This window comes from Pocillopora damicornis, chromosome 14 (assembly GCF_964200805.1).
Source record: "Pocillopora damicornis chromosome 14, jaPocDami1.2, whole genome shotgun sequence".
Lineage (NCBI taxonomy): Eukaryota > Metazoa > Cnidaria > Anthozoa > Scleractinia > Pocilloporidae > Pocillopora > Pocillopora damicornis.
The window spans coordinates 11,131,211-11,157,041 of NC_142683.1; the positions used below are offsets into that span (position 1 = coordinate 11,131,211).

A 25,831-nucleotide genomic window follows, 5' to 3' on the forward strand; every position below is an offset into this window, starting at 1 on the left:
TTTGGCAAAGGCGGGTGATATTGTGTCTAAAAAGGTAATGGTTTAATGTATGAGCGCTATTTTTTTTGTTTTGTTTTGTTTTCAAGTGTACTGACTTACGCCAGGTCTGGCCAAGAGAATCACCGATCGACCAGGATTCGTTGAACATTACTGTTAAAATGTGCGGGAATAGAAAAATGGGATCAGCAGATCAGACATGACCATCAGTTTTTTACGATAAAAAGTTGGTGGGTTTCCTCGTACTCTTCGTCTTGTGCACAGTGATGAATGTATTTCAACTACCGTGGTACAAACAAACGCACGATTCCGACACAAGGAATCCTATAATATTTAATTATCCTGCAAGACAATGATAACTTTAATTTGGTATTATCCGCGACGACATTCCGCTAACATTTGAGGCGTGGCGTTGCCATATAAACGTTACAAAATGAAATAGAAACTAAACGAAGACAGAAATAACTAATTTGAAATCAAAAGGAAATTAAAATACAAATGATATAAATCTATTGTACCTGAAGAATGAGCCTCGTGCATGAAACATAGCTAAACCTCAAATGTCTCATGGGTATACGCTGACCGTGTATCGATACGAAAATAGAAAACAAGTTATTAATTAAAATCAAATGCGAGCGAGTTACGTAATGAAGTGCGAGCGCGTTTGATTGGAAGTCTTACCTATTTCAAATTAAACATCATATAATCTGTGATAAGATATAAATCAATTAAAGCGGATCATCCTAAACATACTGAAACAACAGGTGTCAGCCACTAAGCAAAAGCTCTAGCGATTTTTCCTGTTGTAGGATTGAAATAGTCCAATGGCTGTAAGAAACTATGAGCACCATGTGATATTCCACTCAAGTTTGAAGACATTTTTCCGTATTTACTAACGGTTTTACGTCACACAGATGATTTATAACCTTGCAAATTAAAAAACGTTATTCTCTGAGTGAGATGAATACTGTGCTATTCGTGGGTAAACACACAAGAAAACTGGTTAAATTTCACTGCAACTTGCTGGCGAAGATGGAAAACATTTTTCTTTGTGGGAGAACTGAAAATAGATCGAAAAAGACCACTTCAGAGGCTCAAGGGTAAATTAGTATTTGCATCAAAGAGCGATAGCAATTACAGCTTCTGACAACAAACTCTGGCAGGGATTGTCATCAGCTTGAAGAAATATATCAACATGGCACAATGCAACAGTAATTTCTGAAAAAAGCTGAAGAAGGTAAAAGATAGCCTTTGAGACAATCAAGCCATCCTTGACTCTAAATTTAATTACTCTTGTTTTTTCTAAGAGGCGATTTTCTCATACGCTAACAGTTGTATTATTTGGCTCAGCAATTGACACATACAGTAATCTCTGATCAGCCGGGGTCTTAACAAAGGTACAAAAAAAACAAAAGAAATGATGATAAATTGGTTCTGTTCTGCTTTCATCGCGAATTTTTTTTGTGAGGATTATAATTGGGTGTTTGAAAGTGTTAAAATTGTGGATTATTTTTTCGCATGTACTAAGGGTTTTAAAGTAATTTTCCTTCTGCTTGAATATGGCAAGGGATATAATTCATTTAAACTATACATAGTGTGGCTAATCTTGTTCAGCTAATCTTGTAAGTTATATTTCCACATGTCTAATCATCCTTGATAAGCAAGATGCTTTCAAAAAGGTATAAACAAAACAAAAGAACGAAGGGTTAATAGACCATCTCAAAGGTTGTTTTGAAAGTAATATTGAGTAATTGGGAATGGAACTACTGAAATTGTAAGTCATTTTTTCCCTGGTAGTAAAAGTTCGAGATTAATTATCACATTACTCGAATAAGGAAGGTAGAATAATTCGATGAAATCCTGAATGGTGTTGTTAGTCTTGGTTTATATCATTTTTCCTAAAAATTCTGATCCAGGAGAATGATTTTCTGCAATAAAGTACCTTAACTGCAACTCTTTCTTTGGCATTTTTATGAAATTAGTGTTCCAAAAATGCCATCCATTTTGATTTGTGTTTCCTATAATCTCCGTTTCTTTGTCTCTCCTTTCAGCCCATGAACCAACTATGTCGGAATGGAAACGACTTTTGGTAAATCGTCCGAAATTAAAGGAGGCTAACAAATTTCCTTTCGCGCAAAGTATCGCAACTTTCGAGACCTTCCATGTAAATTCCCGTGCTACAGTTCTTGGCGATTTCGATGTATCACACAATTGACGGCGACACACACAGACTGGGGAGTTCAGAGGAAGCTGAATTCCATTCTTCTATTTTCGTTCAAATCGAGAAATGACCCCTATCTTTCATATAAAAAAGTATCAAGGGAAGGACATTTTGACTTTATCCATACTGTCCTTTCATGTCCTCACTTAACAAAATTTGCAAGTTTTTACTTTGTGGAGTCCTGCAAGCTGTGAATCAATCCAGTTTATGCATCATTTTCTCATAGCACAGGGTCTATATCGCATTTATTATCACGGGAAGGTAAGATCTGTTATTAGAAGATCAACAAATGCGTTCGAACGATCCAAAAGGTACTTTTGTTAATTGTGGAAATTCTGCAAATAAACTTTGACAAGAGTGATATCTCTACAAATACATTGATTTGTATGAATTCTAAACAGTTACTGGGAAAGAGGTACGAAACGATGCCGGGGTGAATTTATTTGAGCATGATATGCTTTCATGTACCTTTCAGTTCGATTTAGACTCTAATTTTGAGATCTTTCCTTTAAATGGATCAATTTCTTTACGCAAATTAATATTTTAGGAAGGGTCTCCCGAGATCTCGCTGGCATACATAAAATCCAATTTTAATTTCCATATTTTGTCTTCAAACTAACTGAATACATCTAATGATTTTGAACTAAGTAGAATTTGGAGAATAACAACATTTCAAACGCTGTGCTTCACAAAATCGTCAAGTTTTTATTTTGGAAAAAATTCCTCACAGTTTATAGCCAAAAATTCAACTTTGATCAATACAAATGTGTTTTAAACTCTTTTCATGAGCATGAACTTTCACTCTGTCCCAATGGCCTAGAAATTTCATTAAAATATTCAGACAAGAATACCTCAGATAAATCCAATTGCGCCTACTGTCATTCATCATAGTTTTTTTTTATGTTGCCAATTTCCGCGAGTGACGTTGTTGTGTAAACAAAGGCATACAGTTGAAGTTGATGACTTTAGCTTTCAGCCAATTATGATATAGCGTGTAGGGGATCAATTCCAGGCTCGTATAAGCGACTTTTGTATTAACTAATTGAAATTTTAACGGCATAAATTTACATGGAAAGGGATATGGGACTAGAAATCTATCCAGATGTCACAAGACAGGTGAGAATTAGCTTACCACTATTTTAATTCCAACCTTAGTCTGTTGACACGAGTATTTATCGTTAATTCTGACATACGCGAACATCGGTTACTCGAATCGATCAGGAAAACCAGTATATCCTGGGTCTACTGCAAAGAAAAAGGTTGGTTTACCCTAAATATCAATTCAAGCTTAGTTCCCTAGCTTTCTTTTACTGATTGTGTTTGCATCGCAGGGGTCAGATTAAGAACGTTTCTCAATTTTGAAAGCGTTATACACGTCTGTTCTTACTAACGTGCATTGCGGAGGTAGATGATGTATTTCTACTGCAATTAGAACTATGATAACAGACTGTAAGATGGATTTGAACTAACATACAATTTCTGCAATCACATGAACAAAACTAAGCTCTACGTTAGTTGTCTAATATATCAAACCTCCTCCTGCCATGATACATGTTTGTTCAATCAAAGTGATTGGATTCAAATGATAAACAGAGTTGCAGCTATGAATAGAAAGTTTCAGTGTATTCGCTTCAGTGACAATATGGAATATTGCTCTTATAACAATCGAAGACCAGAAACGTGGATCTTCTTTAATTTCTTCGACGATTTGAAAAATTGAAGTTGGCGATTTTATGCAGTGCGAACCTTGTGCTCTTCGCACAAACAAGGGAGGCACGCAAAATAGTAACAAATTTCATTTGACCTGCGGATGAAAATGACAATCGAACACAAATCTAGGTAACTAAAATATCTCTGGGATTCATTTGCTAATAACACATATAGAGGAAATAATCACAAATGAAACCATCAAAGCGGCAACAGAGTTAGAAGCTTGTGCAAAGAATAGATGATTAGTTTAGTTTAGTTGATGTACGTGATCAAAAGGAACAAATTTTTCGGTATGGATTTGTTCAAACCTGTCATGCCTATTCCTCGCCATATTTTGTGGGTCAATTTTATACAAATTTTCCTTAGATCAGCCTTACTAACGGCTAAACGGAAGTCGCCTATTAACAAGTCGATCTCTTCGAGTTATGATTAAAATGAATTTAATTAATATCTACAGCGACTGCAATGTCAAGTGTAAATAAAAAATAAAAATAAAAGTGCAAAGATATATTCCTTGCTACTACTGACACTTGATATTACTTATTTCAATTATAATTTATTTTAATCTTTAGAAAAGATTTCAAAGTGCTTTCCGGCAGAGTTAATGTTCACTGTCAGTCTCGTTGTTTACTTACTCTACTTTAGTATGTAATGTTTACTACTGTAGATCAAGGTAAGCCATGGTAAGCCAAGCCAAGCCTACTAAATTGTACGAGCCTGGAATTCACGGATGTCTTGGATGGGTAATCTTGAAAATCTTTCCTGACCTATCAAGGAATTAGAAATAATTTAATAGGTATATTCAAATTATAGTCACAAGACATGTCAGCAGTGAATGATGAAAATGTATAATAACAATAATGCAGCCAAACGAAGGCTGACTCTTAGGTCTCCCAGTTTGCCGCTCTTTCCTCGGTGTCCAATCAATGAACTCGAATCCTTGCATTGGTGATCACAAAAACATGAGGGAGCCGAAACTTCTCACGTTGTTCTCTATAATAGAGTACAAGAAAATTTAACTCAGGTTTTGAAAATCTGAGGTTCGAACATTCCTTGACAGGTCTGCTTTTCAGCTCTGTCACCAAAATGTTTATCTTTATCACGAAGGAACACAGAAATATAATTTTTTGTTTTATTGACTAGCACGTGTGTGTGGATACAAAGTGTGATGCAGCCATGAAAAAAGGTATGTGCGGATGGTCGAACGAGAAAGCCTAACATCACGACCAAACTTTATCATCTTGTTAAATAACCGTATTTTCTCACTTATGCGCTCCGCTATAACTCTTAAAAAATAAAACAAATGTATTTTTTAGCGCCGGGATTTATGTTGTCGATATTTGATACCGTTAAAAAACGTTGTTTTAAATTCATGTAAATCATCATTTATTAAAGTTGTGAATACGAGACAATATTTTGATATTTAAAAACTGTTCTATAAAATTATTATATTTCATGAACCAGAAAATGAAATGAAATGGAATTTACAATTCCAAGGACCCTCTCATTCTATCCAAAAAAATGAAGAGTTTTCAATGAAGTCAGCAATGATAACCACTGTTCGCGATCCAGAGGACGTATGTTGCCCCTTTGCAGCAATAAACGCTGTGGCCCCCATCATAGCTGTTTTTTGAATTTCACACAGGGCTCCACCGGTTGCATAGCATTCCCGGAGAATATACGACAATTTGAACATTTACATACATGCTTCATTGGGATGAGCAAGGGATCACGTTCAAGTACTTCTATGTATTCGAGGTTCTGGTTGGTAATTGCATTTTTGACTTATCGCATTCGTACAAATAAAGTTAGTGGCCAGTGTCACACAGCGGAATACTCTGTGAGAGGAATGTACCTCCGTGGTCACACGTTTAAAAACGTCCAAGTGAAATTACATGAGACGTGCTACTTCAAGTGCACGGAAGAAGTCACATGTCAGAGCTACAACTTCGTCATTGGTCTTAACATATGTGAGCTAAACAATCGTACAAAGGAAGCAAGACCAGAAGATTTTTTGCCAGATGAGATGAGATACTACATGAAGCGTCTTACTAACAGAGGTTGTCATCATGTTGATAGAGAAGTCTTAGACATAAGTTCAAAAAAATGTTTTTACCTCTCTTGAGCTTCTGATTTCTCCACTAACTGAGCTACAGAAAGCTTATTGGAGACTTGAGGCTATACACCACATTAGTTCGAAAGCATGGGTCTAACAAGGGTAATTTAGTATTATCAACTAAGTTGATAACGTAAATTGGCCACCGTTTCGAGTTTTAAAGCTGACGTTTCGATCGTTAGTCGTTTGCTGAATGTTATACTCTCCCACCGACGCAGCACCAGAGTTTCTTTAGAAAATAACCCCCTTTATTCTTATGCCTCTTACTATCGAGTTTGAGGTCCGTTCTGTAAGTTACGGACCGGGTTTTTTCTGCTCGGATTTATGGCCCAAGCTCAACATACGTAAGATATAAATACGAGCAGGAAAAAAAAACTAGTTCTATAACTTATAATAGAAAACCGAGAAATAAGGTTAGACATTTCTTATATCTGTAGGATCAAATAGAGAGAGAAGATTTCAGTTAAAAAAATTTCCAATAATCTATTTCTACGCATTGCAACCCATTCTCTTGTGATCAGTTACGTCAGAGACTGAAGCTAGAGGGTTCAACCGAAATTTAGAAAAGGAACTTCGCTAAACGATGGTTCAAACGACGAGGGTCAGTCGCTAATTGGTCAGTTCGGGAAGTTTACCAGCAATCTTTCATCTACTTGCGAGCGGATATGTCGCACATTATTCATAGACCATTAGAGATGCACAGAACTTCTTCCTTGAGAAGATGACAGTTGCAAAGCCTTCTAGTTGGAAACTATCTTTCCGAATTTGCAAATGAATGAATCCCTTCCTCGCATGAAAGGTTTTCTACTTAGCCTAATTTTGATAGTCAGGAGGTTTGTAACCCATTCTATTGTTATCGTATAGTACGCCTGGGATCTATCGCCGAGCTTCCAGCTGAATCGTGCACAGAGGTTAGAGCAAGTGAAGGAAATGATGTGGAAAATAAGAAACACTGGATATACTCTGATGAGAAAAGTTTGCCAATAGAGGCTCTTTGTGAAGGTAATCATATATTATAGTCAGTAACCACAGAAAGGTCTGATCCTAAAGAAATTCTATCACAAAGCTGACAACACGTCATTAGATTTTGGAACTGGAAACCTATTGATCCACTTATTTAAAAACAGCAATTTAGTCAGTTTGTCACCTTATTAGTCGACCTGTCTGTACGTTTAAAGGTCCATCGATTGAGAACCTAGGTGTTATAGGGGTATGTAATTTGTCTATAAGTTCTAACAAGTGATTCGATGCAACTAATCGCAAATAATAGTAAATTTTTATAGACTGTCCTAAAGAGTGCTACATTGAATATACACCATTGCCCGTCCGATTGGTGTGGAATGTTCCAGTACTGGACTATAATGGACTCACGGTAACTTTATTCAGCAAACATCCAAGCTATATCCAAAACTTATGTCTACATTCAAACTGTTTATGAGTACAAAATTAATTATTGAAAAAAATAGTAACACCCACTATTAGTAGCCACGTGTTCATTTCCAGGGGGAGTAGGTCCTTACCTGATGAAGACCTCAGAAACGTTGATTGTTTTAATTTAAAGTTCTTGTTTTTATCAATCCCACTATAGGTAGCTGGCAGAAGGTAAATGGTGAACATTCTATCTGCTTTGGAGCGAAAGATAATCAGTATGGCTCCGTGACAATCCCCAAAAGTGGACGTCTCCGAGCCATGAAGCTCATCCACAAATCAGGATCGTTACGCTGCAATCCCGTGACTGGCTCATCGTTCTGGGGTTGCACTTACCGTGCATATAATGGGAAACTGTCGACAATTATAACAGATGCTAATAAAAACGCCGTACTACCTCCTGATGAAGACCTAGAAGGGTTTGATGTCTCACAATCTCACGGATGTGGCACCGAAAAACACTTTTACAGTCTCGACGGGACCAGCCACAATTCTACTGTACTGGTTTTTCGCAACCTTTTGAATCCGTTGTCTGTGTCACGCGATCAAGAGTTGCAGATATGGTACGGGCAAGATCTGAAAGACTGTTCGGAAAGTGGGAACAGTGGTGAAACTTGTGTTGATGTGTTTGCATGGTACGAGTAAGAGAACCGTCACTCAGAAAAAATTTCAATCGAGTACCAAAAGTCAGCTTTCGTTTTGTTTTACTTCGTTCTTTGATTTAGGAAATTCTTACCATCTCCTTAATAAATCAGACTCAATCCTAAAGCCAATCATGACTTTGCTTTTTTGTTTAATTGGGTTTTGCGTCCTCATCTTTTTGCCCTGTTTCATTATTTTGGTTTCGCTCTTACGAACGAGCCACCGTCGAAATCCCTACTGCCAGACTAGTACATTACTTCTGAGCATGTTTAATCTGCTGATACTGAATAGTACCAGCAGATATCGAAAAGTACCAGCAGATTAAAGTAGTAACACAGAGGTTGAGAACTAACTGAATACATCTAATAATTTTAACTAAGTAGAATTTGGAGAATAACAACATTTCGGACGCTGTGCTTCACAAAATCGTCAAGTTTTTATTTTGGAAAAAAATTCCTTACAGTTTATGGCCAAAAATTCAACTTTGATCAATACAAATGTGTTTTAAACTCTTTTCATGAGCATGAACTTTCACTCTGTCCCAATGGCCTAGAAATTTCATTAAAATATTCAGACAAGAATACCTCAGATAAATCCAATTGCGCCTACTGTCATTCATCATAGTTTTTTTTTTTATGTTGCCAATTTCCGCGAGTGACGTTGTTGTGTAAACAAAGGCATACAGTTGAAGTTGATGACTTTAGCTTTCAGCCAATTATGATGTAGCGTGTAGGGGATCAATTCCAGGCTCGTATAAGCGACTTTTGTATTAACTAATTGAAATTTTAACGGCATAAATTTACATGGAAAGGGTATGGGACTAGAAATCTATCCAGATGTTACAAGACAGGTGAGAATTAGCTTACCACTATTTTAATTCCAACCTTAGTCTGTTGACACGAGTATTTATCGTTAATTCTGACATACGCGAACATCGGTTAGTCGAATCGATCAGGAAAACCAGTATATCCTGGGTCTACTGCAAAGAAAAAGGTTGGTTTACCCTAAATATCAATTCAAGCTTAGTTCCCTAGCTTTCTTTTACTGATTGTGTTTGCATCGCAGGGGTCAGATTAAGAACGTTTCTCAATTTTGAAAGCGTTATACACGTCTGTTCTTACTAACGTGCATTGCGGAGGTAGACGATGTATTTCTACTGCAATTAGAACTATGATAACAGACTGCAAGATGGATTTGAACTAACATACAATTTCTGCAATCACATGAACAAAACTAAGCTCTACGTTAGTTGTCTAATATATCAAACCTCCTCCTGCCATGATACATGTTTGTTCAATCAAAGTGATTGGATTCAAATGATAAACAGAGTTGCAGCTATGAATAGAAAGTTTCAGTGTATTCGCTTCAGTGACAATATGGAATATTGCTCTGATAACAATCGAAGACCAGAAACGTGGATCTTCTTTAATTTCTTCGACGATTTGAAAAATTGAAGTTGGCAATTTTATGCAGTGCGAACCTTGTGCTCTTCGCACAAACAAGGGAGGCACACAAAATAGTACCAAATTTCATTTGACCTGCGGATGAAAATGACAATCGAACACAAATCTAGATGACTAAAATATCTCTGGGATTCATTTGCTAATAACACATATAGAGGAAATAATCACAAATGAAACCATCAAAGCGGCAACAGAGTTAGAAGCTTGTGCAGAGAATAGATGATTAGTTTAGTTTAGTTGATGTACGTGATCAAAAGGAACACATTTTTCGGCATGGATTTGTTCCAACCTGTCATGCCTATTCCTCGCCATATTTTGTGGGTCAATTTTATACAAATTTTCCTTAGATCAGCCTTACTAACGGCTAAACGGAAGTCGCCTATTAACAAGTCGATCTCTTCGAGTTATGATTAAAATGAATTTAATTAATATCTACAGCGGCTGCAATGTCAAGTGTAAATAAAAAATAAAAATAAAAGTGCAAAGACATATTCCTTACTACTATACTGGCACTTGATATTAGTTATTTCAATTATAATTTATTTTAAGAGAGGTTGTCAATAATTTTCGAGAATCCGGCGACAGAAGCAAAAATTCAACTTTTTTTTATTTGCTCCAAAAGACCCTTTTAGTGAATCGTTTTCAAAAATAATATTCAAAAGTTCCAGCGAGTTTTAATTTTGAAAATAAATACGAAAGTTTGAAATCGGCCAAAACGTACCTAATTTGCATAATTTCTATTAGGCTTTCAGTGCATTTTCACAACGCTCGCACGAAAATGTATCTTGGATTCATTTTTTCATAAGTTGTTTTTCATCCCTTGGAGTAGCTTTGCAACTATATTTCATCTCCAACTGAACTTTCTTTCGTTTGTAACCACCCGCGTAAAGTACACTATATTTTCTATTCCGTTTGTACGCTGAATTTTGCTATATTTCAGACGATCCTAGCATCAAGGGTATACAAATGTACATAAAAGAAAAGAGCTCTTTTCAACGACAAATTCTTCGTGTTTAGCATGTAAAAATATTATTTTTGGCCCGTGAAAAGCGAGCGCGCCAGACCAAAATATACAGCGTGCATTTTCACGGAGTCAGGCCATTTTTCTTGCTGTACTCCTACTGCAAATCGCACGCTATTGGGACAAAACTCGACGTGTTTGGTCTCTACTTCAGTTTTGATTCATTTAAATATATCAATTTTAACTTATAAAGTAACCTACCTTTATTGTTGAGTGAACAAACCACCGTTTTAGGTAAAGTTTTAGAGTTGATTTTTCTCGAGTGCTAAATAAACAAATCGCTGTTTACAAAGATACCAGCTCTGTCGACGTGTTTTTAGCTGAAATCGGCCCGTCGCATATATTGTTCTTTAATTTACAATCTATCTCACTGGCATAACTTTGAAGTAAATTACATGTAACTAGAAATGTTGTTGTAAATACGTGAGCGTGATTTAAATAAAATTATCGCACACATAAAATATTCGAAACATGTAGTTGTCGCATGAAAATACTCGCTTAATTGTGCGTGAACCTTGTGTGTACATTCGGTGTTTTGCTCGGTTGCTTTTATAGAATTCTACCACTGTCACTGTAATTAAAATAGTATGTTTGTGTAGTCCACCTCTTTAGATACATTTTCAAATCAACAGTAGCTTGGAATTCTGTTGGTAAAAATTGTCGAAGAAATCCGAGAAAAATGGCACGTAGCACCGGGCAGTCGTGCTACATTCCATCTCACCAATTTCAACGAAACTTTGCCAGGGTAAAGGATCTACCCCAAAACTAAAAAAGACAAACTGGTTTCTGTCTTGGTTTTTCTCCGAGGGGATATAGACCACCCCTCCGGTTTTTCTTGATCCTTAGTTAATGTCCACCTCAAGTATCAGTCAATTTGATTGACGTCTTGTCAATCAACAGAGGCAAATAAACGACTGAGTTTTTAGACTTTTCGATTCATCCAAATATTTGACAACTTTGAAAAGTGAGATGCAAAGATCTTTATTATTTTTTTTAGCTTAATAGCAGCTGTACCCTCTCCTGCAGTCTTCGTCTAAATTTGCAAGGTCACTCCTCATTTTCTGTCTTGTTAGAGGCGGTTGCCTTACTAGTTTCCTTCCCTGTCCAGCTCATGTCAAGGAGATAATTCTTTGCTTTCTGAGAAAAGGTGGCTGATTTTTGTGTTTTCCAAAGAGCCCATGCAAAGTCCATTTGGCTAGTTAGGGATGTTTCGTTAGAAGTTTTCCTGAGGTCCGACCTTGAATGTAGCCACCCCCTTTAAAATGGCAAGCTGGTCTTCGTCCATTTTCTCTTGGTCTTATCATAGGCGGGTTTTTTTGTCAGCTTTTTTTGTTTGCCTTTGTTAGGGTGCTTTTGGATGGCAGCCAATGACTGAAACATCTTGATAAATCCTTCCTCTTAACAAGAATATCTCGCTTTCTTGTTCTGTATGTGACGGATTGAATATAGTTCTCGCGATGACCCGCGTTCAGGGATCTGTGCACGTTGCTGATAACCACCCACTTCTACGATTAGTTTGCTGAAGGTTTCTAATGTGATGAGCCTAGTGAGACCCTGAGGTGCTCCAAACTGAGCCAGTTGGTCTGCGCTATAAACTTGTCGCAGTTCTAAAGTCAGAGGGAGGATCGCCCACCTCTATTTATGTGAGCGTCTCTACAGTACCTGCGTATCCCTAGCAATCATATGATATAAAGTTCATTTCAGTCGCAAATCATTAGTTAGGAAAACTGATGTTCAGATAAGCGCTCTTCTTGCCCTTCTTCCTTATTCATTGCTGACTCTAAGATAGCAGTTACAGTACGCGTTCTATTAGGTTTACAGTCACCTTGCCACCAGGAAGACTCGCCACCAGCTTTGATTTCTTCCGCCATCTTCAGATTCACCTCTCTCTCAACTTTACGACTCCGATTTTTATGATGAGGATACTGGCATTTACAAACCCGAAGGTCTGAATCTCATACCAAGTTATGCACGATATTGGAGGCGTATCGTGAAATCGCGGCCTTCGTAATCTCCAAATAAGCCAGTGCGCGCTAGAATAAGCTTCTTCTCGGACGAAACGCATATTTGGGGTACATTGACGTCTTTCAAATGTTTTTTTTATGCTGTACACCCACGAGTTTAGAGGTGTGAGCTGTTGCCGTCCCTAGCCAGCGCGACTTGAGACCTTTTTGGACACTCGATTTCTTATACGGCATCATTATGAAGACGTAATATAACTGATACACCTACATTACATAGGATTAACAATGTCTGTTGCACTGTTGCAAGAGGGAGGAAAACATTACCGGCAGTGTAAATTCTTTAAGAGTTTCAGAGACTTTTCAGAGATATCTCTTCGGCTGTCACAAAAAATTGACCCTCTCTTAAATTTACTGGGGAAAATGAACTTACAAACTCCTTACAAACAATTTTGCTTTTTCCTCGGGCTGTTATAAAACAGATCATAAATTGACCAGTGAATAAAATATTTTGAAGTATCGTTCGGAATTTGCCTTTTTTGCGTGCAAATCAAGGGTAGACAAAGTTTATAAAACATTTGACAAGAATTTCATGGGGTTCACCTCGATAATTTTCGTCGGCCAGAGTCAAGACACACCAAGCAAAGTGACATCGCCCTCCGGTAAAATAATTTCCAAAGAATAAATGTGGCGAGCGTGGGGAAACGCACGTTTTTTTTCATTATTGTGATCAAAGCCCAATGATGTACCTAAATTGGTACTTACGGTATCATACCATTGATTATGACAGGGTGAGCTTAATTTTTCTGTCGAGGTCGACGTGACTTCACATTAGGAACGTTTTTAAAACAAACTAGTCAGCATCACCGCAAGAACTGAGGAATTAAAAACTTGTATTTATCTCCCACGCATTTCGTCTAACAATAGTAGACTTCATCAAGGAGTTTTACAAGTAGGGTAAATAAGTTTTCTCATATACAAATAGTAAATAAGTTGTCTCTTTACTATTGAAGCCAGTGGATATAATTCGCCAGGTGCGCTTACCGTGTTATACATGCGTGACATTTTTCGAACGTTACATGGGTACGAGTATGTAATCTGTTTGAGGGTCACAGATTTAGTGTAAATATTTGACCCCCTCGACGTCACGTAATGTCTCTAGTTTACAGAGGTCTTAGAAAGCTTCATTACTTGGATTTGCCTTCTGCGCGTAGAGGGCTACACGTATCAAGAAAAGCGGATCAGCTGAAAGTTGAGCAAGCTTTGTTTAACGATTAACAATGACCGTATATGGCTACTTTGGAACAATGGCGGAAACAGCTTTAAAATACACGCGGGATTTTTCAAATTTCCGATTATCATACGAGCGGCAGATTTAAACCATCGGCAAAACTGATGATACGACAAATCCTCCCCGTGGGGGTAATTATGGTAGATTTTTTAGGATGCAAATAGTCACGGTGGGGTGGATGGTGGGGCGACTGTAGCTTTCGTATCTGAAGTAAAGAAATGTCACCGTTTTTTCCTTTACATTGCTTAAAACTGGCGAAAGATATATTCAATTAGAGGCTCACTGAGCGATACAAAAGTGCTGAGAGCATGTATAACCGGTATTAACGTCCGAAGCCTACCACACCGTTGAATCATGTAGAAGACTATCGTCATTTGCTCGATTGTTTAATGTGCGGGTATTTAAATTTCTCGCTGCGTGAATGAGATTTTGTTCCTGATGTGCACAAAAAGGTTCATATTCTCCTTCCTCTAGTGTATGATTTAAACCTGGTAATAACGTCCGAAGCCTCGCGCGTCGTTAATTCATGTAGTTTTACGGGTATCTTTCTCTTTCCGTATTTCAATTCAACGAAAGGAGTTAAAAAAACAATGGCGAGTGGAAATAGTCGCACACGCTCGTCAATTTCTCCCATTCGACTCGACTGTTCAATCCGTATTGCGCTTCGTAAGCAAGAAAAACTGAATAATCTCCTCCCACAATTTTTTTGGTTTACACAAACCGACATCAAATTGATACCTATTCATCCTTTTGTGTGATAGCAGGAGGTGAGATTTTTTTCGCATAGTCATGTTCTGCTAGTTTCTTCCTTTTTTTTTTTGCTCAACAGGTTACGTCTCTTCAATCACATCACTGATGCTGTCAGATTCATCTACCAAATTTTAGGGCAATCCAATTTCGCGCTACGAAAGTTATCCTATTTTCTTAGTTTGCATAAAGCGCTGCGCAATCGCCTCCCATAATTTGCTTACCGTAGCGTAAATGCATAAGCCCAGCAAAAACTTAACACGCGAAAAAAATCACACCCCTTGATTCGTTAAATGCCGCCTCGCTTGATTGAGAACAAGCATAAAGTCCTAAGGTCCGCTTTCTACAAAGGGAATATTTGGGAAAACTGTTGATAGCTTTATAATTTTCATAAAGACTGTTTGAATCCGTCGTAAAACTATGTAAGCTCAAGCAAGACCTGTTTTTTTTTTCTCCGAAAGAGAATATAGAACAAACGAAAAACAAAAAATTCGTAACTTCTCCATTGCGAGACTTGTGAGTAAAATATCACACTCTCGTCTTGCCGCGCGTTTGACTGAAAACGTGAATAACTCAAAATAGATGTCCTCTCAAAAACTAGAGATAATTTCCTCGATCAGTACATCTTGTGTCATCAACATCGTTGCAAGAATTCTGTGCTTTTGTAAAACAGGAATCCTCTTCTTAGGTAGACTTGTTGGTTCCAGAAAGTAAGCGCTTCGTTAGAAAACAGCTGTGCGTCAGCGCCTGCCCTCTACGAAAATTTGGAGAAGCTGTTGACAGCTCCTTACTTTTAACAAAGATTGTTAAAATCCGCTGTAAAAATCTGATAGTTTTTAATGAGAGAGACTTACTTTTAAGCAGGACCTGCTTTTTTTGCAAAAGATAAATAAAAAAAACTCGCACCTTCTTCATTGTGAGACTTGTGAGAGAAAAAATATCACACCCTCATCTTGCCACGCGTTTGATTGAAAACGAAAATAACTCAAATACATGCTCTCGCAAAAACTAGAAATCATTGCTTTGATCAGTATATCTTGGATCATCAACATAGTTACATGAATTCGGCGCCTTTGCAAAGAAGGATCCTCGTGTCAGGTAAACATGCTGGTTCTTAAAACGATGAGCGCCTCGTTTGAAAACAGCTGTGCGCCAGAAACAAGGTTTTTAATGAAGAAAAAGTTTTTTGAAGAAAAGAAAAAGGAGATTTGAATGGAGCATTTTGATGAAAGGAAAAATAACCCAACGTCCGTCATCGCAGACGGACGCAAACAGTTCCTTTACAATCGCACTAAACAACCCTAGAACGTATGTCTCACAATGAAAACTTTATTAATAGATTGGTTGGAGTGACATAGTTCTCAAAATTTCAAGCCTAGCAAGTGCAGCTTATGGTCACGGCCATTTCAGCCCAATTTTATAGCGAAAGCACAATGATTTTACTGCCTCTACACTAAGGAAAGAAGTTTCTATATCTGGATCTCACCTGCCCTGGTATGTGCTTGGTCTACCACAGCGTGGAGCCCCAGTCTCTAAGGGGTTTGTTTAACTATAACGCATTAGGCAATATTGCCTAAGAACACCTGTTTAACCAGACTTTAAACGCTGTACGCACACAGACAATGTTGATAAGCACTTCTAGTGCATGAGCAGCCGTTCAAATCTTTATTATTTTATCTTTATATTATTTTATAAACTGATTGTAGAAAATAAGATAAAGAATCATACAAGGAAAATCAACACGTTTCAGAAAATTATGGATGACAGAAAGAAAACATATTTCTTTCCACTCTCATTAACATAGTTTAACTACATACATACTGTAATCAATTTAATAAAATAAATCAAGCTAAGGAGTACGAAGCGCAAAATTTTCCTCTTTATCTATGTTTGTGTGAGTCTCAAAACCATTTTCGCTGGACTTGCCTTTAATTCTTATTAAAGTCTCTCGTTTCTTCTCTCAAATTCACCTGCATTGCGTTTGTTTGACATGAATTACCAAAGACGCTCTATAATTATAATGCCTTTTCACCTAACGTGACGTGCGACACTTTCAAGGAATTAATAATGACATTTTATTGTCCAAGACACATTACTCCAGTCAATCCGTACTAATTTAAATTCTTCACCGCGTATTATTCTACCAATTTAGCTTTTTGTGCAAAGAGCCCAAACAGGAAGAGGGAAGTTCATTTCTAATATTAATTTTCATCTTGGCTTGAAACCAACAGTTTCTATCGTAACCATAGCTACCAGACTAATAAAAGAAAACGCGTTTGGCTAAATAAGTCTAGTGTTGGGCACCAAAGAACGTTGGATCTTGGAAGGTAGGAGATGACTGTACTTAATGCATGATAAACTTGAGTTTGACTTTCACCCCATGATAAGATTTGATATTCAGCCTTAACTCCTATTTCTGTGTAGTTGAAATAAAGCGAAAATGAAATTTACCGAGTTTCCAAATGTGGGTATCACAAACACTTGGCGAGAAAACATCTCCAGCTGCTTGAAAGACACAAGATCGTCATCCTTAAATTTTATTTTCTTGAACAAAACATTTACTATGTTAAATAATAGGGAGTTTTTAATCCAAAAGTTTTTGGATTAAAAACGTACAACTTAACGTCTAAGTATCTGCTTTTCCTAGCGTTTTTCGCCGTCAATTGGACCTAAAAGAATTAATCGAAATTTTTACAATGTTGGTCAAAGGACTAATTTCGGTGTCTAATACGTATGTTAACATGTGAAGATATTCCTAAGAGACCCAATTCTCTCCATCGAGCGAAGCGGATAACATCCATTTGCGCCATTTGCATTAATTTCCACATGGAACTGACAGCTGCAAGCATTTTTTTTAAATTTATTTTCATAAAAAGGTTTTGTTCATAACGACAGGTCGATTTGGGAAGCTCAATCCATTGCTTGGAGCTAACGATCAACTTAAAACTTGTGTCATGCGCGCGTGGTATAAACAGAAAACCTGAACTGCATTGTTGACTAACTTCACTTTTGGAAAAGGTGAGTCGCAAACGGCGAATCATTTTTTTATCCTTCGATTCACTTATGAGTACAACTTCATTTATGTATCTCTCCTATTCTATTTTACTAATACAAAAAGAATTAAAGTTACAACAACTAGCAAAGACTAAGTCAAAATCCGACATTCAACATCTACCCATGATTGGAACTCATTTTTGAAAAATTAAAGGGTATTTAACGAAAGTTTTTTTGGCGTTTCTTATTCAGAAAATTGGATTTTAGATGCAAAATGACTAAAAACTTCGGCAAATACGAATTACTTCATTTAAAATAGTTACATTCCCATCTCTCCTCTCTCAATAACATTTAAGCATGACACTATGTTATGTTCAATTTTCCCGCGTTTTACTAGGCGGAAATTTAATCTTTCTGCATCGTACGGAAGAACATTTTAACCGCTCTCAATCATATCTGAAAAATTGTTTTTACAAGAGAACAGTACTGACATATGGCAAAGAATAGTTGCAATTTTTTGTTGTATATTCGTCCATAAACATAGCTTATCTATCAAAAGTTAAAATCGCGTATTGTGCAAGTCTAAGAGAAAGTTATTAGCACAAACATGTTCAATGATTAGTTTAAAGGTACTCACCTCAATAGAAGGTGGCATCTGTCGACCGTTAAATTGCCGATTATTTCGATATTTCTGGTTTGGGAAATATAGAGTTTGACATTTTTTAATCTAAGTTTACTATTTCCGGGAAAAAGTCGAATTGTCCAATGTATACTGAATTTATTCATACATCACCCCATGTATGAATCTGTTGCGTGATGCCAGAAAAAAGATGGCTTGTCTCAATTGAAATTAGCATAAATTTCCTCTTTCTATGATAATCGGTCTAAATAACCAAAGGCGATCGTGTAAACTCAAGTAGGAAAAATCTGAATTTTCAAGGACCTGTATAATGAAGGAAGAGAAAAAGGTTTATAAAGAAGAATAAAGTTTTTTTTATGACTTATCGATCATGAAATAGAAAAGGAACTTGAGAAAAATTTGCGTATAGCTTTTATCAATGGCTTTTGTTCTCTTTCCTAAAATAATATCGAAAATGTTCTCTACAAAAGACAAGTGATGCTCGATGCTACCAATTTTTGCTCTTGTTTCAACTTTTTTTTCTTTTTTTTTTTTTTTTTACCGTTTTTGGGAGGGAGAGGGCTGGAGCTATTTATCTAGGGCCTTTTTATACAAAAAGTTAGGAATTTAAAATATAACAGCGGTTACAGCGACATCAACAAAAACAATGAAAAACTTTACTCAAATTTGTCTTGTCCCAAGCATTTTATGTGTTAACCTCCTTTATCTCAGCTAAAATCATGAGGAAATATCTGAGCGCGGAATTGAGACATAAAATTATCCAAATTCCTGTTATCAGATAGGCAAAAATCCGCAAATGAGGGCAGTATTAATTTTCCTCCATTTTCCCTGGGCTGGTTGAGTTACGCGGAAATTATAATTTCTCTTTTTTTTTTACAAGACAGCGCACCAAAAGTATAGGTTATAAGGAAAAAAGGATCTAGCAACCGTTTCCTCATAGACTCCTGTCCTTAAAAAGACCGTAAAAAATGAAATAGAGGCAATGCATAACTCAAGGCACGAATAAAATTTATTGGATGTCTTACCACCTTGATATACTACGAGCCTGCTGCTTAATGTTCCTACATGATTTTAAAAACCTAAATGCTGTAATGTTTCCGTGATGGCTAAAAGGTTCCAAGGATTCTGTTATCGATTATAAAACGACGATGTAATGCCACTTTCTGAGAGGCCTTGAGTTGTTTTCCTTCATCGGAAGCAGTATTGCTATGGTTGTCAGCATTTAACTTCCCGAACTGATTATTTCATGAATGCTTAAGTAAAAACCATGCAAATCCTAATTTACCCTTCGTTAAGTGTAAGATGAAAAGTTCAGGATGAAGACAAGTTTCACCACAATATTCTGTATTTCTAGTCTTGCATTTCCTTGATTGTTAATTCCATATTATACATATGCACGTACTTACTTCGTTTCAAGGAGCCAATAAAACACATTTAACGAAAGATGAGTCGTAATCCATAGAAAATAAGTCCACAGGAGCTTTACTCGAACAGTTTGGTCTCTACGTAATTGCAAAAAATAGCACGATTTAATTTATCGCCTGCCTAAATAAAGTACTCTCTACGTCGTTGAAAACGCGAATGAGACCAGTCGACAGTTAAAAGACAACTATCTGATAACAACTCGAATGGTAAACAGGGCCTTAAGAGCGACGCTGAATAAGTTCCCTGAAAAATGCAAGCCTCTTTAACTTAGGCAAAACCCCATCTCTTGAAGCTTTTTTTGAAACAATTTCACTCTTCTTTACTGGAACTTTTTCTTGAATTTATGTTCAGTTCTTCGCCTCAGATACAAAACAAATAGGTAACGACTGTTGGAAAAAGTTCGTCCATGCATAAGTTCTAAAGATTGTTTGACAGTTTTCAAATTAAACCATCCGTGCATTAAGACTAATACAATTGCATATGTAAGCAATAGAGACTTAATGACTAGAAATGTGAATCACACAATTTTTCCGACGTTTTACTAAGCTGTTTTTCAGTGGCATATCACACCTAATGAGAACTTAAACAATTTCAAGTTTAACTTGAATTCAAAATTCGACAACTTCCGCCGAAGAATTAGACAAGCTGGAAAAATATAGGAGATGATTTATTAATGAAGTCATTTGGTGTCTTATAAAAAGACATAAACAGCTTCTGGTATCTGTCTTGTCTGTCATCTTGAACAAAACATTTACTATGTTAAATAATGGGGGAAAATGTATTGTTTATTCTGGTAAAAGTGCGCCTAAAATATGTTTTAAAACTCCTACGGAGTGCGTGAAGCCGGCTAAATGTTTCATCGTGCACAAATTGTCGGGATGATTTTATCATAAGGACGGAAAACGTTGTGCTTTTTGTCTAACTTGTAGTGACAAAGTCGTGGGAAGAAAAATGAACGATTTTACAAGAATAGCAACTTTTCAAATAATTTCGAGCCATTATTACGTGTTGATTTAACTTTGGGTGAGACAAGACAGACGACAATTCAATAAACTATGAGTAATATGAAAAGGACGTAAGCAAATTTCAAGATAGTGTGTATGGCGAAAAAAAATAGTCATAAATTTACATACATTTACTTGAACTACAATGTCGACGACTCATTAAAAACTGTCATGTTAAAAATATTTATCAACAAATTTTTAGTATTTGGCATATCAGCGTAAATTTACATCGCATTTTGTTTAATCTGTTTGTCCTCATTGTCAACTTAAATTTGTATTGTAGCTCTGAAGCCCTTGAGGTTTGAGCAGATCGTTTGTATTGCGTTTTCTTGACGTCCGTGAATTATGGTCATCGTGGCTTTCGCGCAAGGTGGAGCAGTACAAATATTCATAGTAAATTCCGACACGAATCGTCAGTATTTGCTGAAAGACTTCCTCTTCCTTCCGAATCTGAGGGAACGCGCTGAGGGAATAAAAAAAACATACATATGTGATAATGCAAGGAGGAGAATAAAAATACAAATAAAGAAAAAGGAAAAAAAGTAGAAACTCGTGCTGCAGCGCGCAGATATCTTTTGAGCCAGACCTACACACTTATGCCCGACACTACGCAAAGAAACTCGAAAGAGTGCTGTATATGAACTTGTTCGCACGTGCACGCAGGAATGGCCATGACAATCAGCGAAAATAATGGCAAATGCAGATTATATTTGCAGTCAAAAAACAGGCAAATAAGATGACAGAAGGATAAAGAAAAAAAACAATTTTTACTTCTCATGAAAGGTCACGCAGTCAGGCTGCAAGTACTATTTCTACGTGGAATTTCTTGATGGTGGAAAGTGGAAAAACCATTTTCCAGTCTTATTTTCCGGAAACATGGCACAGTTAATGAATTTTATGGGGCTATTGATATTTCCTATCAAATAAGGGGGGCAGAGTTTCCCGTCATCCGCGTTCTGGAAAAGCCGAAATTGTTACACTCGGGAACTTGTACGTCAACAAGCACGCGACATGTGAATTTAAAATCTCCTCCTGTTACAGTTTCCTTATTGTGAACTGTGCGATAATGATAATAAACAATCTAATTGTAGACTAATGAATTTTTTGGTTTTGTACAAGTGCCCTATATCCTGATTTTAGCAAATCTTTAAAGTAATAAACGACAGACGAAAGAAACGCTACGATTTTCCCATCGATTTTTCAGCTAAAAACACGTCAACAGAGCTGGTATCTTTGTAAACAGCGATTTGTATATTTAGCATTCGAGAAAAATCAACTCTAAAATTTTACCTAAAACGTTGGTTTGTTCACTAAACAATGAAGGTAGGTTACTTTTTAAGTTAAAATTGATATATTTAGATGAATCAAAACTGAAGTAGAGACCAAACACGTCGAGTTTTGTCCCAATAGCGTGCGATTTGCAGTAGGAGTACAGCAAGAAAAATGGCCTAACTCCGTGAAAATGCACGCTATATATTTTAGTCTAGCGCGCTCGCTTTTCACGGGCCCAAAATAATATTTTTACATGATAAACACAGAGAATTTCTCGTTGAAAAGAGCTCTTTTCTTTTATGTACATTTGTATACCCTTGATGCTATGGTCGTCTGAAATATAGCAAAATTCAGCGTACAAACAGAATAGAAAATATAGTGTACTTTACGCGGGTGGTTATAAACGAAAGAAAGTTTAGTTGGAGATGAAATATAGTTGCCAAGCTACTCCAAGGGATGAAAAACAACTTATGAAAAAATGAATCCAAGATAATTTTTCGTTGTCTTGTATGAGCATTGTGAAAATGCACTAAAAGCCCAATAGAAATTATGCAAATTAGGTACGTTTTGGCCGACTTCGAACTTTCGTATTTTTTTCCAAAATAAAAACTCGCTGGAACTTTTGAATGTTATTTTTGGAAACGATTCACCAAAAGAGTCTTTTGGAGCAAATAAAAAAATGTTGAATTTTTGCTTCTGTCGCCGTATTCTTGAAAATTACTGAAATCCTCTCTTAATCTTTAGAAAAGATTTCAACGTGCTTTCCGGCAGAGTTGATGTTCACTGTCAGTCTCGTTGTTTACTTACTCTACTTTAGTATGTAATGTTTACCACTGTAGATCAAGGTAAGCCATGGTAAGCCAAGCCAAGCCTACTAAATTGTACGAGCCTGGAATTCACGGATGTCTTGGATGAGTAATCTTGAAAATCTTTCCTGACCTATCAAGGAATTAGAAATAATTTAATAGGTATATTCAAATGATAGTCACAAGACATGTCAGCAGTGAATGATAAAAATGTATAATAACAAAAATGCAGCCAAACGAAGGCTGACTCTTAGGTCTCCCAGTTTGCCGCTCTTTCCCCGGTGTCCAATCAATGAACTCAAATCCTTGCATTGGTGATCACAAAAACATGAGGGAGCCGAAACTTCTCACGTTATTCTCTATAATAGAGTACACGAAAATTTAACTCAGGTTTTGAAAATCTGAGGTTCGAACATTCCTTGACAGGTCTGCTTTTCAGCTCTGTCACCAAAATGTTTATCTTTATCACGAAGGAACACAGAAATATAATTTTTTGTTTTATTGACTGGCACGTGTGTGTGGATACAAAGTGTGATGCAGCCATGAAAAAAGGTATGTGCGGATGGTCGAACGAGAAAGCCTAACATCACGACCAAACTTTATCATCTTGTTAAAATAACCGTATTTTCTCACTTATGCGCTCCGCTATAACTCTTAAAAAATAAAACAAATGTATTTTTTAGCGCCGGGATTTATGTTGTCGATATTTGATACCGTTAAAAAACGTTGTTTTAAATTCATGTAAATCATCATTTATTAAAGTTATGAATACGAGACAATATTTTGATATTTAAAAACTGTTCTATGAAATTATTATATTTCATGAACCAGAAAATGAAATGAAATGGAATTTACAATTCCATGGACCCTCTCATTCTATCCAAAAAATGAAGAGTTTTCAATGAAGTCAGAAACGATAACCACTGTTCGCGATCCAGAGGACGTATGTTGCCCCTTTGCAGCAATAAACGCTGTAGCGGTTTTTTGAATTTCACACAGGGCTCCACCGGTTGCACAGCATCCCCGGAGAATATACGACAATTTGAACATTTACATTCATGCTTCATTAGGATGAGCAAGGGACCACGTTCAAGTACTTCTATGTATTCGAGGTTCTGGTTGGTAATTGTATTTCTGACTTCTCGCATTCGTACAAATAAAGTTAGTGGCAAGTGTCACACAACGGAATACTCTGTGAGAGGAATGTACCTCCGTGGTCACACGTTTAAAAACGTCCAAGTGAAATTACATGGGACGTGCTACTTCAAGTGCACGGAAGAAGTCACATGTCAGAGCTACAACTTCGTCATTGGTCTTAACATATGTGAGCTAAACAATCGTACAAAGGAAGCAAGACCAGCAGATTTTTTGCCAGATGAGATGAGATACTACATGAAGCGTCTTACTAACAGAGGTTGTTATAATGTTGATAGAGAAGTCTTAGACATAAGTTCAAAAAACATTTTTTACCTCTCTTGAGCTTCTGATTTCTCCACTAACTGAGCTATAGAAAGCTTATTGGAGACTTGAGGCTATACACTACATTTGTTCGAAAGTATGGGTCTAACTAGGGTAATTTAGTATTATCAACTAAGTTGATAACGTAAATTGGCCACCGTTTCGAGTTTTAAAGCTGACGTTTCGATCGGTAGTCTTGTTTGTCACCTTATCAGTCGACCTGTCTGTACGTTTAAAGGTCCATCGATTGAGAACCTAAGTGTTATAGGGGTATGTAATTTGTCTGTAAGCTCTAACTAGTAATTCGATGCAACTAATCGCAAATAATAGTAAATTTTTATAGACTGTCCTAAAGAGTGCTGCATCGAATATGCACCATTGCCCGTCCGATTGGTGTGGAATGTTCCAGTACTGGACTACAATGGACTCACGGTAACTTTATTCAGCATCCAAGCTATATCCAAAACTTATGTCTACATTCAAACTGTTTATGATTACAAAGTTAATTATTGAAAAAAATAGTAACGCCCACTACTAATAGCCACGTATTCATTTCCAGGGGGAGCTAGGTCCTTACCTGATGAAGACCTCAGAAACGTTGATTGTTTAATTTAAAGTTCTTATTTTTTATCAATTTCATTATAGGTAGCTGGCAGAAGGTAAATGGTGAAGATTCTATCTGCTTTGGAGCGAGAGATAACCAGTATGGTTCCGTGACAATCCCCAAAAGTGGACGTCTCCGAGCCATGAAGCTCATCCGCAAATCAGGATCGTTACGCTGCAATCGCGTAACTGGCTCATCGTTCTGGGGTTGCACTTACTGGGCATATAATGGAACACTGTCGACAATTATAACAGATGCTGATAAAAACGCCGTCCTACCTCCTGATGAAGACCTAGAAGGGTTTGATGTCTCACAATCTCACGAATGTGGCACCGAAAAACACTTTTACAGTCTCGATGGGACCAGCCACAATTCTACTGTACTGGTTTTTCGCAACCTTTCGAATCCGTTGTCTGTGTCACGCGATCAAGAGTTGCAGATATGGTACGGGCAAGATCTGAAAGACTGTTCGGAAAGTGGGAACAGTGGTGAAACTTGTGTTGATGTGTTTGCATGGTACGAGTAAGAGAACCGTCACTCAGAAAAAATTTCAATCGAATACCAAAAGTCAGCTTTCGTTTTGTTTTACTTCGTTCTTTGGTTTAGGAAATTCTTACCATCTTCTCAATAAATCAGACTCAATCCTAAAGCCAATCATGACTTTGCTTTTTTGTTTAATTGGGCTTCGCATCCTCATCTTTTTCCCCTGTTTCATTATTTTGGTTTCGCTCTTACGAACGAGCCACCGTCGAAATCCCTACTGCCAGACTAGTACATTACTTCTGAGCATGTTTAATCTGCTGATACTGAATAGTACCAGCAGATACCGAAAAGTGCCAGCAGATTAAAGTAGTAACACAGAGGTTGAGGTTATTCCCACCTCGCGGGTGTCCTTCAGGAAAAAAAACTTTGTACGCGCGCAAGTTTCACTAAAACCCTAGCCAACTATTTATCAGAAGAAAGCTTAATAACGGCAGTTTACGATAAAAATATAATTTAAGCGACTTTTCTTTTAGGGAAGTGTCAGGAGC

The 25,831-nt window shown here is 36.9% G+C and overlaps 2 protein-coding genes across 5 annotated transcripts; both read left to right on the forward strand.

The window, feature by feature from the left end:
• The first annotated feature begins 3,244 nt into the window (after positions 1–3,244).
• LOC113673285 (uncharacterized) lies at positions 3,245–8,245 on the forward strand. 3 transcript variants are annotated; one of them, XM_089193935.1, is made up of 5 exons: positions 3,245–3,334; positions 5,072–5,114; positions 5,574–5,988; positions 6,909–7,046; positions 7,633–8,245. In XM_089193935.1, exons 3-5 carry the CDS (start codon positions 5,646–5,648, stop codon positions 8,115–8,117), a joined length of 966 nt encoding a protein of 321 aa, XP_089050061.1. In that variant the 5' UTR covers positions 3,245–3,334; positions 5,072–5,114; positions 5,574–5,645; the 3' UTR covers positions 8,118–8,245. The 3 variants fall into 3 exon arrangements, with proteins under 3 accessions (XP_089050061.1, XP_089050060.1, XP_027045469.2); XM_089193934.1 differs by lacking the exon at positions 3,245–3,334 and having other exon boundaries at positions 3,348–5,114; XM_027189668.2 differs by lacking the exons at positions 3,245–3,334; positions 5,072–5,114 and having other exon boundaries at positions 5,355–5,988.
• A 9,220-nt stretch (positions 8,246–17,465) lies between these two features.
• Positions 17,466–25,454, forward strand: LOC149034429 (uncharacterized). 2 transcript variants are annotated; one of them, XM_089193941.1, is made up of 4 exons: positions 17,493–17,615; positions 23,212–23,290; positions 23,738–24,152; positions 24,842–25,454. In XM_089193941.1, exons 3-4 carry the CDS (start codon positions 23,810–23,812, stop codon positions 25,324–25,326), a joined length of 828 nt encoding a protein of 275 aa, XP_089050067.1. In that variant the 5' UTR covers positions 17,493–17,615; positions 23,212–23,290; positions 23,738–23,809; the 3' UTR covers positions 25,327–25,454. The 2 variants fall into 2 exon arrangements, with proteins under 2 accessions (XP_089050068.1, XP_089050067.1); XM_089193942.1 differs by lacking the exon at positions 23,212–23,290 and having other exon boundaries at positions 17,466–17,615.
• Positions 25,455–25,831: the final 377 nt, after the last annotated feature.

Bases quoted from the DNA above. Each gene is read 5' to 3' on its own strand.
- LOC149034429 (XM_089193942.1), top strand. From the start codon at position 23,810: ATGAGCAAGGGACCACGTTCAAGTACTTCTATGTATTCGAGGTTCTGG. The intron at 24,153-24,841 runs GTTGTTATAATG...ATTTCATTATAG, and splicing joins GAAGCGTCTTACTAACAGAG to GTAGCTGGCAGAAGGTAAAT.
- LOC113673285 (XM_027189668.2), top strand. From the start codon at position 5,508: ATGTTGCCCCTTTGCAGCAATAAACGCTGTGGCCCCCATCATAGCTGT. The intron at 5,989-6,908 runs GTTGTCATCATG...GTTATCGTATAG, and splicing joins GAAGCGTCTTACTAACAGAG to TACGCCTGGGATCTATCGCC. The intron at 7,047-7,632 runs GTAATCATATAT...ATCCCACTATAG, and splicing joins AATAGAGGCTCTTTGTGAAG to GTAGCTGGCAGAAGGTAAAT.